Source organism: Mustela putorius, unplaced genomic scaffold (genome assembly GCF_011764305.1).
Source record: "Mustela putorius furo isolate JIRA1106 unplaced genomic scaffold, ASM1176430v1.1 tig00003898_pilon_pilon_pilon, whole genome shotgun sequence".
In the NCBI taxonomy this organism is placed as follows: domain Eukaryota; kingdom Metazoa; phylum Chordata; class Mammalia; order Carnivora; family Mustelidae; genus Mustela; species Mustela putorius.
Window position 1 is genome coordinate 7,872,402 of NW_025422047.1, and position 14,410 is coordinate 7,886,811.

The 14,410-nt window shown below is 59.6% G+C and overlaps 1 protein-coding gene across 1 annotated transcript; it reads left to right on the plus strand.

Annotated features, from left to right (window-relative positions):
* Positions 1-1,938: 1,938 nt before the first annotated feature.
* DLL4 (delta like canonical Notch ligand 4) lies at positions 1,939-11,073 on the plus strand. The gene is made up of 11 exons (XM_004751125.3): positions 1,939-2,349; positions 2,461-2,730; positions 3,253-3,310; positions 4,141-4,404; positions 4,813-4,873; positions 4,962-5,092; positions 6,539-6,708; positions 6,867-7,086; positions 8,086-8,788; positions 9,304-9,412; positions 9,949-11,073. The coding sequence occupies exons 1-11, from the start codon at positions 2,284-2,286 to the stop codon at positions 9,952-9,954; spliced, it is 2,058 nt and encodes a 685-aa protein (XP_004751182.1). The 5' UTR covers positions 1,939-2,283; the 3' UTR covers positions 9,955-11,073.
* The last annotated feature ends 3,337 nt before the right edge of the window (positions 11,074-14,410 follow it).

Genomic DNA, 14,410 nt, shown 5'->3' on the forward strand with positions numbered 1-14,410 from the left:
CTTGAGAGGCAGGCAAATGCCAGCGTCAGTAAAGAAGCGAGTTTTTATGAACTCCGAGGCTGGGATTTGGAGGTGGAAGCAGAGAGAACTAGGTGGGGATGGATGCCAGCTCAGAGGAGAGGGACACTCTTTGGCACCCTAGGCAGGTCTAGGTAGATTATGGGCGGAGCGAGTGTGAGGAACCCACTAGTCAGGATCGCTGGGAGGCAAGCCTGGGCCCCCCTCCCTCGGGCCTGGGGACTCCGCCTGCCCATAACCTACATTAACTCTGGAGCGCAGCCTGGGCCCATCTGCCGGCCCCCGCCCCACCTCGGTTCCCCACGCCAACCCGCTCGCGCCAGATGGTGGCTGGGAGGGGTGGCCGTGCGTGGGGGACCCCGGAGCCCATCTCCTCATCTCGCCCCTCCCCCAACCCACGCTCCCAACCTCTTGTTTCTCATCCTTCCCCCCAACCCTCCACCACCCCCAAGTCAAAAAAATCAGACCGTACTAGGCATAGGCAGCTGTTGTGCTGCACTGCCTCACTCCCCCCGGCCCCTCCCCGCGCTACGGCCTCCCCCGGGCCCGCGCCGCGTCCCTGCTCCCTCCCGCTTCGCGCCGATCTTATCGCTCGACGACAGCCATCGCTGTGCGGGCGGGCTGACAGCTGAAGCCACTGGGCCCCCGCCGCCCTCAGCGTCGCAGAGACAGAGAGATCCCCGGCACCCCCCGAGACTGGGAGAAGCCGGCCCTCCCCGGTCTAAGGCCTCCGGGGATCACGCCGGGTTCCAGGAAAGCAGCTGCACTGCAGCCGCTCAGAGAAGTGGGGCCACCCGGGGGAGCCGCGAAGGCGAGACAGACGCAGCGGTCTGAAACCCAAACTAGTGCGCGCGCTTTCAGTTCCACCCTACATTTCGCCCCTATGAGGAGAGGAGCCGGGTCTGCCGGACCTCAGCCCCTCATCAGGACTCTCCAGTGGCTGGAGCCAACGCTGGAGCCAGTAGAGTTCCTCCCTGCCCCAACGGAGCGACAGGACGCGGGTGGGGGGTTGGGGCTGCTGGAGTGGGGGGAGACGGAGGGCAGTGGAGCTGAAGCTGAACCCAGGTGAGGGGAGGCGCTAGAGGAGGGGCCAGACCCTCATTACCATACAGCTGAGGACGCGCCCCCCTTCCCCTACCTCGGGGACCACGCCCCCTTCCCCAGTCTCCGGACCACGCGTCTAGGCGCTGGCACGAGTCGAGCCCAGGAGGGGGGCAGAAGGGAGAGGCACGAGTTGGACACGCCCCTCGCAACTAGGGAGGGAGATGCCCACCAGGAGGAGGGAGCCCCCGGGAGCCCTAGAGTCTTTGACTCCAGGACCTCGTCTTGCCCGGTGTGGCCACAGAGAGGTTAAAGCGTCCACTGGCTTCTCTGTTGTGAGGGGGACGCGAGGTGGATGGGAGCTCACAGGTTGGGGACTGAGGTGGCGACAGCTTCCAGGGCTCGGGGAAGAAGGCGATCCGAGTCCTTCGACCCTGCTTTCGCTTTCCGAGCTTAAGTTCTTTTTACCTGCTCGGAGGCTGAAGGTAACTAGCTCCGGCTGCGAACGGACCGCCCACGGGGACTCCCCAGTGTCTCCGCCTCCACGACCATCCGGGAACCACTCGCTCACCTCCCTCCCCATTCCCCCAAGGCCCTCCCCCACCCCCTCTCACAGCGGGGTCTCGGACCTTAACTCCTCCGCCGCGGAGAACTGGTTACCTTGGCACGCGCAGAGTTAGGGGACCCAGGGGCTGAGAGCGGCGCGGAGGGGCGGGGACCTGTGCGTGACTGGCTGGCGGGGATGGGGGATGGCGGGGGCGGAGGCCCCCTCCAGGCCCTGCTGGGGCTGGAGCGCTAGAGGCCGGGAGGGGAGGGGAGAGTGACCATGGGTTCTGAGTGACAGGCGGCGAAGAGACGAGCCAATATATATAAGGAAGGCTCCCGAGCGCACAGGTTTCAGTAGCGGCGCAGAGCGCGAGCTGGGAACACGAGGCCAAGAGCCGCCGCTCCAGCCGCCTCAGTGCAGTGTACCCAGCACTAGCCCGCTTGCAGCTCCACTATCAGCCCGAGGACACGTCCTCAGCCCAGCCGCCACCCAGCCGTCCTCACCTGGATTATTACCTACCGCAGCAGCTGGAGCAGAACTAGCGAGAAGGCGAAGCGAGAGGAAAGCCCCAGAAGGGCTTTTCAGGGACCCCTCCGGCGGATAGACGCACGGGAAAGCGGCGTCCCGAACGAAGCCAGCTACAGGGCGGGCGCGGGGAGAGAGCGACGCTCCAGGGGATGGCAGCCGCGTCCCGTAGCGCCTCTCGCTGGGCGCTACTGCTGCTGGTGGCACTTTGGCAGCAGGTAACGTCCCGCGACCCCTCCACCCCTTCCCGCCGCGCCCGGAGCCTGAGCCCCGGGCGTCTGCCGAGCTGACCGCTCCCCTCCTTCCTTCCCTCGGTCCCTGTGCAATAGCGCGCAGCCTGCTCCGGAGTCTTCCAGCTGCAGCTGCAGGAGTTTGCCAACGAGCGTGGCGTGCTGGCCAGCGGGCGGCCGTGCGAACCCGGCTGCAGGACGTTCTTCCGCGTCTGCCTTAAGCACTTCCAGGCGGTCTTGTCGCCCGGGCCCTGCACCTTCGGCAGCGTCTCTACGCCTGTGTTGGGCACCAACTCCTTCGCCGTCGGGGACGATAGTAGTGGCGGGGGACGCAACCCTCTCCAGCTGCCTTTCAATTTCACCTGGCCGGTGAGCACAGCCTGGGTGCACTGGGGGATCGCGAAAGACGAGAAGGGGGCTCCCTGGGACCAAAGCCCCCCCCATTTCCTCGCTTCCAACTAAACCAACCAACCAACCAAACAAACAAACAAACAAAAAAACCCAAGAGTGCTCTCTTTTGATACTTTCTTCTGACTCTCCCCTGAGACCTCATCCTCAGGAAGGCTCTCACCGGTCTCCCTCTTCCCAGTCCTGTGCCCTCTCTTCTCCCAACTCTTGGGATATGATTTTCATGAGCCACTGCATCAGCGCATCACCCACCTTCGAATGACTCTAGCTAACATGCCCCCATCTCTCAACCCTCCTGCTCAGGGTTCTCCGCTCACCTTCCCCGCTCGCGCGATGCTGCGCACAGATCCGTTATGTTGACCCAGGAGCTGTAACTGTATCCTGCAATTAGATTAATTAAATCCGAGGCCGCGAGGCACCTCCACCTTCCCCGCCCCTACTCATCTCTCTCTGTCTTCCCCCACCCCCTCCTTTGGCCTCCAGGGTACCTTCTCACTCATCATAGAAGCTTGGCACGCGCCAGGAGACGACCTGCGGCCAGGTGAGTAGCTCGCTCGGCCGCCACAGGGGGGCGACACGGCGCAGCGCCGAAAGAGTTAAACTGTGATAGGCGGGGGAAGTGCGGGGTGGGGGGTGAGGGGGGCAGGACTCTAAGCTCTGCCTGGAGCTGCGCCCCGCGCTGGACGCTCGGATTCCGCTAGCTGCCTGGACTCTGAGCACAATTGCGTTTCCTGCGGGTTATTTTTGGCGTGGGAACGCGGGGAGCACGGCGGTGAGAAAGGCTGAAGCTGCCAGCACCGCTGACGGGCCCCTTCCTGTATTTTACACCTTTCGCGAATTCCGCTCCTTTGGAAAGGGAATAATGGCTTTGGGATGTTGTTCTGACACAGAGGAAAAGGATATTTCAGCAGCACAACAATTCTCACTTTGAAAAGGAAAAAGACATTGCCCATCTCTAAGGGCAGAACCCGTGAATGGGCACCAGAGGACCCTTTGCTCCCAGGGTCCTCCCCGGCCTGGCTTTTTCCTTTCCTTTTCTTTTCTTCCTCCGTCTCTCCCTCCTTCCTTCTCTCTCTCTTTGCCCCTTTTTTTCTTCTCCATTTTGACCTCTTTTCCTCTTTCCTGGTTTATCTGCCTCCAGAACATTGGAGAACATTTTGACATCCTTCTGTTAGCTCCTTTCTGAATGATATCAGGCCTTCAGCTAGTGCACACACGCGCTCGCAGGTGGCAACTAAGCAGTGGGACATTTGGGTTCCTCTAGCCTGTGCTTGCTTGCTGGGGGTCATCTGAACAGCTGGTTTGATCCAGCAGTTGCTGGCATTCTCGGGACTGGCTGCCCTTCCTTGACCTGGCCCTCTGCCCCTTCAGAGGCCTTGCCACCCGACGCGCTCATCAGCAAGATCGCCATCCAGGGCTCCCTAGCTGTGGGCAAGAACTGGTTACTGGATGAGCAGACCAGCCCCCCAACGAGGCTGCGCTACTCTTACCGGGTCATCTGCAGTGACAACTACTATGGGGACAGCTGCTCACGCCTGTGCAAGAAGCGCAATGACCACTTCGGCCACTACGTGTGCCAACCAGATGGCAGCCTGTCCTGCCTCCCCGGCTGGACTGGGGAGTACTGCGAAGAGCGTAAGCAGCCAAGCTCCTGCCTCCCTGGCTCCGGGTCCCCCGGAGCCAACACAGTGGCCTCTTTTTGGCCACAGCCTACCTCCCTCACAGAACAGGTCCAGGCTGCCCACTAGCCGGGTCTCAGGAACAGGTGGGGATGCTTAGGATAGGCGTGGACTCTGATCTGTCTTTTCTTAGTGCTCCTCCCCATCTTGCCAGAGCCCACAGGGACCCCCTTATTGCCTTCCATCCAGCCTGGATTCTCCTTCCCTGTGCCACTGTTGCCCTTAATAACACCTGCGGCCCCTCTGGGAGGCCAGGAGAGGGAAGTGAGACCAGGAGAGCTGGGGGCGCCCCCAGGGCCAGGAGAGGGAGAGGGGGCTGCAGAGTCCTTAACAATCTGACTTGGTTTCTGTTTTCTTTCCTCAGCGGTCTGTCTTTCTGGCTGTCACGAACAGAACGGCTACTGCAGCAAGCCAGCGGAGTGCATGTGAGTAGGGGACAGGAAGTGGGCTAGGAGGGAGCCAGCCCCCCAGCTAAGCCCTCACCTCACCCTCAGCCTCCCTTTTGCTCAACAGCTGCCGCCCAGGCTGGCAGGGCCGCCTCTGCGATGAATGCATTCCCCACAATGGCTGTCGCCATGGCACCTGCAGCATCCCATGGCAGTGCACCTGCGATGAGGGCTGGGGCGGCCTCTTCTGCGACCAAGGTGAGTCAGGGCAGAGAGAGCACGCAGAGGGGCTGGGAGAGGTGGGCAGGGGTGGGAACCAGAGTGCTTGCCCTTCTTACTGGATGACTGCCCAGTTGGCTTATCCCATAATCCTTCAAAGACCTTGGGGCTTTTAAGGATCCTTACATTGGTCTAGAGTGAGATGGTGGGTCCTTCTTGCTCAGGGTGCCTAGAGAAGCCAGGAAGCAGGAGCAGTTGCAGGTTGTGCTCAAATTCCAGCGAGGCCCAGGAGGAGAGATGCTGGGCTCGGTTCCTCCTTCTACCTTGTAGTTACCTATTAACCCCCTAAGTGTTTGCTTACCTGCCTGGGCTGTTTGAGCAGCTCTCCCTACACAGCTGTCTGGTGGGGTGTGCCCAGCAGCTGCCCTGAGACTGTGGGCGAGCTGTGCCCCTGGGCGGAGTGGCATCTAACCGACTTCTTGGTGTGGGGCAGAAACAGCCTCCCTTGTTCCTCCCCCGTGGCGCTTGCCAGCCAGCTGCCTCAGCCTACAGTCTCTTTCTGGGTTTGGGAGGGCAGGCTGGTCACTCCTCCAGTGGGGGTCGGCCAGCTCCAGCCGTGCGGGAAGGAGCCTCTGCTCCCTCATCCTGTAGCCAGCTGCAACGTGTCTCCCATTTTCAGGGTCAAAGAGGGTGGCTGTTGCCATGGATACACCAGCACAAGCTGAAGGAAGGGTGGGCAGGGGGCTTGCCAGGCTAGAAAGAACTTGCCTGGGCCCTGACTTTCTGGCATCAAGGGGCTTGGAATTCAACAGCCCCTGTATTCTGTGTGTGTGTGTGTGTGTGTGTGTGTGTGTGTTGCTTTCTCTACCCTACCCCAAACACATGTACACACCTCTTCCTGCCCACTCTCTTTCTTCTCCCCACATTAGCTCCCAGGTAACATAGTCATATACTCATCAGAGGCAAACACAGCCCTTCAGTTTCTGTATTTGCTCCCTCCCTGTCCTTTCCAAATGAGAAAACAAATACTTATATTTCAAAATACTATTGCAATGCATTTCCCTTAAAAAAAAAATGCCTGGTCACTACTTAAGGTGGCTTTTACCTCCTCCCTATCATTTCCACCTGTTAACATTTTATCCCTCCTTCTAGGCTTATCTCAGCTGCCCCCCCTCCATGAAGCCTTTTCTGACTTCCTCCTTCACATGGGGCCTTGCCATCCACTTCTCTTCCTTCCCTTCCTTCTACCCTGGTGGCCAGTGGCTGGGAGCTTACCTAGCAGGCAGTTGTCCAACTGTATTTTTTTTTTAAAACTTGGGTGCATTGCTCGGGTCAGATGTGGGTCAAGGAAGAAGGGTATGGGCCAGGACGACTTTGGGCTGAAGCCTCTGGGGCGCACACGGATGGTGAACTTGCACTATGAGGAGCCTGGAGGTGGGGACCATTCTACAGCCCTGCTCAGCTGGCTGGTGCCTGTCTTGGCAGATCTCAATTACTGCACCCACCACTCCCCCTGCAAGAATGGGGCGACGTGCTCCAACAGCGGACAGCGGAGCTACACCTGCACCTGCCGCCCAGGCTACACTGGGGTGGACTGTGAGCTGGAGCTCAGCGAGTGTGACAGCAACCCCTGTCGCAACGGGGGCAGCTGTAAGGTGAGACTCGGGCCCATAGAGGTCTGGCCAGGTAGAGCCAGGGGGACCAGTGGAGGTGCAGCCATGGCATTGTGGGCGGGGGGGGGGGGGTCTGGTCCCAAGCCATGCATTGTTGCCCCCCCGGGTCTGACTCACGCCTCTTTCTGGTCTCTCTCCAGGACCAGGAGGATGGTTACCGTTGCCTGTGTGCCCCGGGCTACTATGGCCTGCACTGTGAGCACAGTACATTGAGCTGTGCCGACTCCCCCTGCTTCAATGGGGGTTCCTGCCGGGAGCGCAGCCAGGGAGCCAGCTATGCCTGTGAGTGCCCCCCTAACTTCATGGGCTCCAACTGTGAGAAAAAAGTGGACAGGTGTGCCAGCAACCCGTGTGCCAATGGTGAGTCTCGTGGCCTTGTTAACCCGGGGTTGGGAGCGGGCTTAGGACTCAGAGAGCCTTCTGGGGAGGGAGAGTCAGGAGCAGAGAGAGGCCAGGTCTGTCCCTCTGGGCAGGCTGAGATGGTCCCAACCCGCTCTGGGTGGTGAGGGGCTGGCATCATCAGCTGGTGGTTTTGGAAGAAGAGCAGGTTGGCAGTGGGTGCAGGCCTTAAGGGGAGGAGAGGCACGTACCCAGCTTCACGTCTTAGTCTGACGTCAGAGCCCCCTCCTGGCGGGGGTGGCCTCTGACCCTCCCCAGGAAGTCCTGGTCTAGGGAGAGGGACCTATGAAGCCTTGGGCCCCTCCTAGTGAGAGGCTGGCACAGTCAAGGCCCGACTTTGAAAGGCCTCACCTTACCTCCTGGCCATGTGGAGCCTGGCATGGAACAAGGCATCTACAATGTTCCGCATATTGGGGGGCACAAAGCACACTGGTTATCTTTGTCTCCTTGGTCTCCTGATGACCCTCTGTGAGCCAGGCAGCACTGTGCAGGAGAGAAGCCTCAGGAGCTGGAGAGGGGTGGGAAGGGCAGAGATGGAGCCTGTTCTCCAGATAATCACTCTGTTAACTTTGTTAACTGATAATTACATTTATTTGAGCATCTACTATATACCAGGCAGGGGCTCCTGCCTTCCTGCATCATCCAACCTAACCCTCGGAGATCTCCTGTGGAGGGGAGAGAGTTATACTCTAATTTAACAAGGGAGGAAACTGAGGCTTCAAATAAGGCACAGCAACAGGTGCCAGGTCACCTTCAGCTAGAGAGAGAACCCAAACAGAGCTGTCCGATTCCAGCTCTGCAAGATGCTAGTGGTTTTTATATGTAAGTTCACTGAAGAATTCGGGGCCCAGATCTCCCGATTCCTGGTACAGCACTCTTCGTGGTGGGATCTGGGCTGGGGCACTCCCCCTGGGGGGACTCCCAGGCGATTGCTCACTCAGGACCCATGTGTACCCACAGGGGGCCAGTGCCTGAACCGTGGTCCTAACCGCGTGTGCCGTTGCCGTCCTGGGTTCACAGGCCCCTACTGTGAACTCCACCTCAGTGACTGTGCCCGCAACCCTTGTGCCCATGGCGGCACCTGCCACGAGATGGAGAATGGGCTTGTGTGCACCTGTGCTGCTGGCTTCTCTGGCCGGCGCTGCGAGGTGCGGATACATGTCGACGCCTGTACCTCGGGACCCTGCTTCAACGGGGCCACCTGCTACCCTGGCCTCTCCGAGGACAGCTTTGTCTGCAACTGTCCCTATGGCTTTGTGGGCAGCCGCTGCGAGTTCCCTATGAGCATGCCGCCCAGCTTCCCCTGGGTGGCTGTCTCTCTGGGTGTGGGCCTGGTGGTGGTGCTGGTGTTGCTGGGCATGGTGGCAGTGGCTGTGCGGCAGCTGCGGCTCCGGCGACCTGACGACGGCAGCAGGGAGGCCATGAACAACTTGTCGGACTTCCAGAAGGACAACCTGATCCCTGCTGCCCAGCTCAAGAATACAAACCAGAAGAAGGAGCTGGAAGTGGACTGTGGCCTGGACAAGTCCAACTGTGGCAAACAGCAGAACCACACACTGGACTATAATCTAGCCCCAGGGGCTCTGGGGCGAGGGACCATGCTGGGAAAGTACCCCCACAGTGAGAAGAGCTTAGGGGAGAAGGCGCCACTGCGGTTACACAGGTGAGCAGCACTGGGATGCTCCAGGCCTGGCCACAGGGCCCTGCACGGTACTCCCTAGGCTCCCCCAGGACAGGTGGAAGGCTGGCAACAGGCCCTTGACTAGTTTCTCAATGCTGACAGGAGTCCCTTGCGACAAGACAAGATTTCTTCGGCCAGGGATCCTTCTTCCCTTCTTCTCATTCATTCTTTCATTCATTCACAAATGTCAAGGGACCACATGGGGCGGTGTGGGGGGGTGTCTCTTCTGACTTTGTCTTTCCATGGGATGGCTTGCCTGGAAGAGCAATGCTGGTTTTTTCCAGGCCTGAGACCCTGGTAAGGTTGGAGGTCCTGTGGCTCTCTTGGGGGCCTATTCCTCACTGTCCCCCAGGCTAGCCTTGGGCATTCCCAGTCCCTGTGTCTTCTCTCAGAGCCCATGCCCTTTGGCTCTCCAGGGTCAGAGACAGGTGCCCACCTGTCCCCCACCCAGCTCTACCCCCGCCCCTCCCTCACCGGCCTGTCTTGTGTTCCCACAGTGAAAAGCCAGAGTGTCGGATATCAGCGATATGCTCCCCCAGGGATTCCATGTACCAGTCTGTGTGTTTGATATCAGAAGAGAGGAACGAATGTGTCATTGCCACGGAGGTGAGTGCTGGGCTCACCTTCCCTTCTAGCATGCCCCCTTCCGCCATCCAGGAATGGGAAAGTAGCCTGGTGACTCTCAAGCCCAGGGGCCCGCTTCTGAAGGGTGGGTCAGAACCCCTCCTTGGCAGGCCAGGTTCAGGGGCTCTTGGGTCCCTGCTGCCCCTGTTGCTGCAGAGGATGTGAAACAGGAGCCATGGGGGGTGAGCTGGGCTTAGCTCTTCCCGTTGTGTTACCGCTGGGCTGGGTGGCCGTGGCATCTGGCCAGCTCCCTGGCACTGCTTCCCAGCTGCTGGGGTAGGGGGCAATAGTGGTTGCCTTGTGTCCCTGTTGCCCCTTCCCGCTGCTTCCTCCATTGGCCAGCCGCACGAACACAGGCTCCCAGGCTTGTGCATGTATCAGGGCCTAAGTCTGGGGAGGGCTGTCCCACCCTCCCTTTGCCCCACCTGTTTCTCCAGGGAGGTCCCGGGGCCACCATGGAGGAGGGAGTTCTTGTCCTCCAGGATAACCGACTTCCTTGTTTTCCACGTTCTCTCCAGGTATAAGGCAGGAGCCTTCCCAGGACATCCCAGCTCGGCCCCAGCAGCTGGATCTTCCTTCTGCATTGTTTACATTGCATCCTGGATGGGACATTTTTAATATGCAACGTGCTGCTCTCAGGAGGAAGAGGGAATGGCATGACCTGGACAGACTGTGAACTTGCCAAGAGATGCAGTACCCTTCCATGCCTCTGGGTGTCTGTCTGGCATCAGACTGGTGGCCGTGCTGGCCCAGGGAACAGAGGAGAGGTGCCACTGGAACCCGCCCTGCCAGCCGGGACCTTCAGAGGGCCCCTCTGGGGATCTGGCCTGTTTTCCAGAGGGAGCGGCATTGGCCTTATGGGGCCTGGAGCTGGTGTGGCCTCCACTGGCATCTGTGTTTCCAAAAGTGCCTTTGGCCCAGGCCCCACTACAACAGCTGGGTCCAAATCAGAGAGGAGGCCAGTATGAGCGGGGCCATCTGCAGGCCCGGATACCATCAGGTGCAGCCCTTGGCAGGAGCTGCCCTGCAGGTGAAGTGAGCGCCCGAAGCGGAAGACCTTTCCGCCTGGTGCCTTCAACTACTACACGAGGGCCTTGCTCATAACACCCCTCCAGCTTCTCCCTGGCCTTGGCCCTCTGGGCAAGGCTGTTGGTAAGCCTTACCTGGCTCCCCAGCCTCCTGCCTGGGGTGCCTCTGCGTTCCTGTGAGCACACAGAGGAAGGGCCTGCCAGGGGAGCCAGGCCTAACTGGGAAGCTCAGGGCAGTGATGCTGGAAATTCCAGTGAGGAAAAAAGGAGGTGCCGTTGCCACCCAGGCCCTTGCCTCCCTCGAACCATTCCTACAGCCTCGAGCCTGGGCTTTGCCCACACCCACTACTGCCCCCCGACCACCCTTGAAGCTGATCTTCAGAAATCAATAATATGAGTTTTTATTTTATTTTTTTTTTTTGTAGTTTATTTTGGAGTCTAGTATTTCAAGTAATTTAAGAATCAGAAGCACTGACCTTTCTACATTTTATAACATTATTTTGTATATAATGTGTATTTATAATATGGAACAGATGTGTACAGGAGTTTATTACTTCTTGGGTCCTGTGTTTGTGATGGCAGAAGGGGAATGAATGCTCTCTCCAGCCTCTCTGACTCCCTGTCTCCTAGTGGTGCCCGCTGCTCTGCCAGAACCGCCGGGACCGTGGGCACGCACTTAGGCTTCGCCTGCTGGGCTCCGGATGCTTGTCCCCTTCCAGTCCTTACAGGGCCCCAACTGGCGCATCTACTCCCAGGCCTAGACCAGCCTTCCCTGCCTGCTGGCTTGAGGCTGCTCTGGCCCTGTTTCCCCCTATGTTTCCACCATCACTTGGGGGATATGACCCCTGACCTGAATCTATCCCCCTTTCTCTCCTCAAGCCTGAAAAAAATTTGGAGCTCCCTAGTCAGCCTGGGGGATACAGGAATTTGGGGGAAGGGATGATTCTCCTAGTGTTGCTCTTCTCAAGTAGATTCACTTATTGGAGAATGGGGTCTCTGAACCAGAATATCTGGGTCCTTCCTCCTGCCACTGAAGGGTTTTAGATAGACTGGCACCTACCTACTCTTTTCTCAGTCCCGGCATGGCACTGGTCTTGGGGGGATGCAGCATGGGGGACTTGCCTTAGGTCTGTCCTTGCAGCCAGCCAGGAGAACTGAGTCCAGGCACCTGGTCTACCCAGAGCTGCAGGAGTTTATTGAAGACCGCAGGGAGAGGAGGAGGAAGGGGAGGTGGCCCTCCCTGAGTCCAGGTTTCTTGGGCTGAGACACTAATGAGAGAGTTTCAGTCTTGACTTCGTGTCTACCTTCCTGTAAGGTACGACATGGTCCCTAGGGGGCCACAGTCCTCTCTCTATAGCCAGATATACCCCATGGAGAGCAAATGATGAAAAAAATTGAGTCACTGACAAAGGCCAAGCACTTGCTCCCAGCCTCTGCAGTAACGCGAAATAGGCCCACCAGATGCTCCCCATGGAGTCCAAGTACATGCATGCTCCTTGCCCTCCCTTTTCCTTTCTCCCTTAAACGCACAGCATGCCCACCCTTGACCTGGGGGCTTATGCTGAGATGTGGGAGCTAGAGACCTAGGCTCGTCCACACTCGCCTGCAGGCACATGCTCCACGCCTTGCTCTTGCTCCCCTCACTGCACACAGGGTATCAAACAGGAAAATATTCAGGGAACCGTTCCCACAGCCTGAGCCGGCAGCAGGGGGAAGAACAACACGACCTCACTCTTCCTGCCCAAAATGAAACAGGAAAGCGGCTCCCGGGCCCTGGGGGCTGGGAAAACTGGGCCGGGACACAAGGCAGATGACGAGGCTCCCATGTGGGGGACAGGTAGGACACCCGCGAGCCTGCACGTCCACACAGCCAGGCTGTGCTGGGCTTCACGGGCCACCAGCGCCTAGAGAAGAGCCTTGGAGGGGAGCTGGCTAAAACCACTCACAGGCTCTGATGCCCTAGACAGGGAGCTGAGAGAGTCCACCACACAGGCTTTCCCAGGAAATTGGGGATCTAAGCACAGATCTGGGTTAGGCACTCTAACCTGTGGTTCTACCTCCAGTGACCCTGCAGAAGCTAGACCAAGCAGCTGGTGTATGGACAGGCCACAGCAAAAGCCTTTCTATACTTAGCCTGGAGGTCACTTCCTGAGGGTGCAGCTGCTTCTCATGGGTAAGGTACCCAAGACTTTCTTAAGACTTTCCTTAGAGTGTCCAGGTATACAGGAGAGGTCCCTGGCTTGGCAGAAACAAGGTCAAACAAAGCCCTGGGAAGTGCTCTCCATGGTTTAGCAAATGCCTCCTGAATTTGTTAGAGTATTTCATAAGAGAATTCAGAGTTCAGTGGCTCCTTAACAGCCTGGAGGCAGTGCCCAGCCTAAAGGCTCATCTGACCCCTCTGTGAACTCTAGCTCTGGGGACAGCTGCTTTTCCAGGACCCACGGGCTGCTAACCACCTGGGGATCTCTGCGGGGTGGGGAGGTGAGTCAGGAAGATGCAGTGAAGGGAGGAATGCCTTTATCCTGCTAGTTCCACCAGGGGCCCCCCCTCCAGCCTCAGGGCCACTCAGGATTGGTTAGGGGGTAGGAAACAAAAAGACAGTGTCTTCTATCTGCACCCCTCCCGCCCGGTACCCCGGCTCAGGCTAAATAAGACCATTAAACTCAGGCAGTCGGGATGGACGCTCCAACTCCTACGGGGACCCCCCGCCCCAACACACACACACAGGGCTCTCCCCTCCCTGCATCTCTCCAGCCCTCCCCCCTGGGTCCCGGCAGGATCGGCAAATCCAGCCCTCTGTCCCACGTGGCCTGCTGCATTCCGGGAAGGGGATGGAAGTGATTCACTCAGGGAACTGTGACTGTCCCTTCCCGGGGAGAGGATGCACCTTCCCCGGGTGGCCGCGCCCTCCCTCGTGTCCAGGGTGCACGACTCGGTCCCAAGGCCCCGCCGGATCCCCGCGGGCCCCGAGCCCCGGGCGCGGCGGAAAGGGCAGGTGCGACGCGCTGGCCGGTCGGCTCTCCACCTGCCGCCGCCGCCGGGCGCCCCGGAGGTCCCACGGCACCCCCGCCCCACTGCGCTCTTTGTTACAGCCCGACTTCCTGTTTGCGGCCTCCCGACCCCGGCTCACTTCCCGGGCCGGGAAGCCGCCGAAGGCCGCGAGTTTCTCGGAGACGCCCCCGCCCGCCGGGCTCCGCCCCTCGCCTCCCCGAAGCCCGCCCCGGGCCTGGGAGGCCACGCGGGGTCGGGGCCGTGGCCGCGGGAAGCCGTCCGGCAGGCAGGCGGAACCGCCCGGGGCCCAGCTGCCCGGCACCAGAGGGCGCTGTGCAGCCGTCGGGGCTGCGCGCGGTCGGGGGCTGCCGTCTTTCGCGGGGGCTCGGGGGCTCAGCCCTTCTCCATCCCCGGGCCCGAGTGGGCGAGCCCACGGAGGGGGCGGCGGCCTCGAGTTCAGTTGTCTTTGTAGCGCAGAGCTCCCTACGGGCGCCGACCCCGAGGAAGTGGACAGCAGAGTGCAGCGCGGCCCCTCAAGACGCCTCAGGGTATCCAGAGACACTGGGCCGGGGGTGGGGGTAGGGGGCTTCGCGTACAGCCAGCTTCCTACCCATCTCGCGGCCCTCAGGCTTCCAGCTACCCCCGCCCCGGAAGTAGCCTGAATGCAAACGAGTGGGGGCGGGCTGCAAAGAGCCCCGGGTCTGAGCCCGGAGGTTGAAGCTCCTTTGCCCCAGTAGGTCTCATTGCCAGGTGACCTGGGACAAGTCCATCCAATTCTCATTGCTTACACACTGATGGAGCACCTTTCATATAGCAGGCTTTGGCCATAAAGCATGGTCTCTGCCCAAGGAGGCTAACCGTCCTTTAGCCTTTCAGATGATGTCCATACTCCTGCCTATTACTAGGAGGTTGAAAGGAGTTGGTGAATGAAAATATTTATGAGCAACGGGTTCCCCCACTG

Excerpts from the sequence above, each read along its gene's own strand:
- DLL4 (XM_004751125.3), top strand. The coding sequence starts at position 2,284 with ATGGCAGCCGCGTCCCGTAGCGCCTCTCGCTGGGCGCTACTGCTGCTG. Across the intron at positions 2,731-3,252 it reads CTTTCAATTTCACCTGGCCG|GGTACCTTCTCACTCATCAT; the intron begins GTGAGCACAGCC and ends TTTGGCCTCCAG. Across the intron at positions 7,087-8,085 it reads CAGCAACCCGTGTGCCAATG|GGGGCCAGTGCCTGAACCGT; the intron begins GTGAGTCTCGTG and ends GTGTACCCACAG.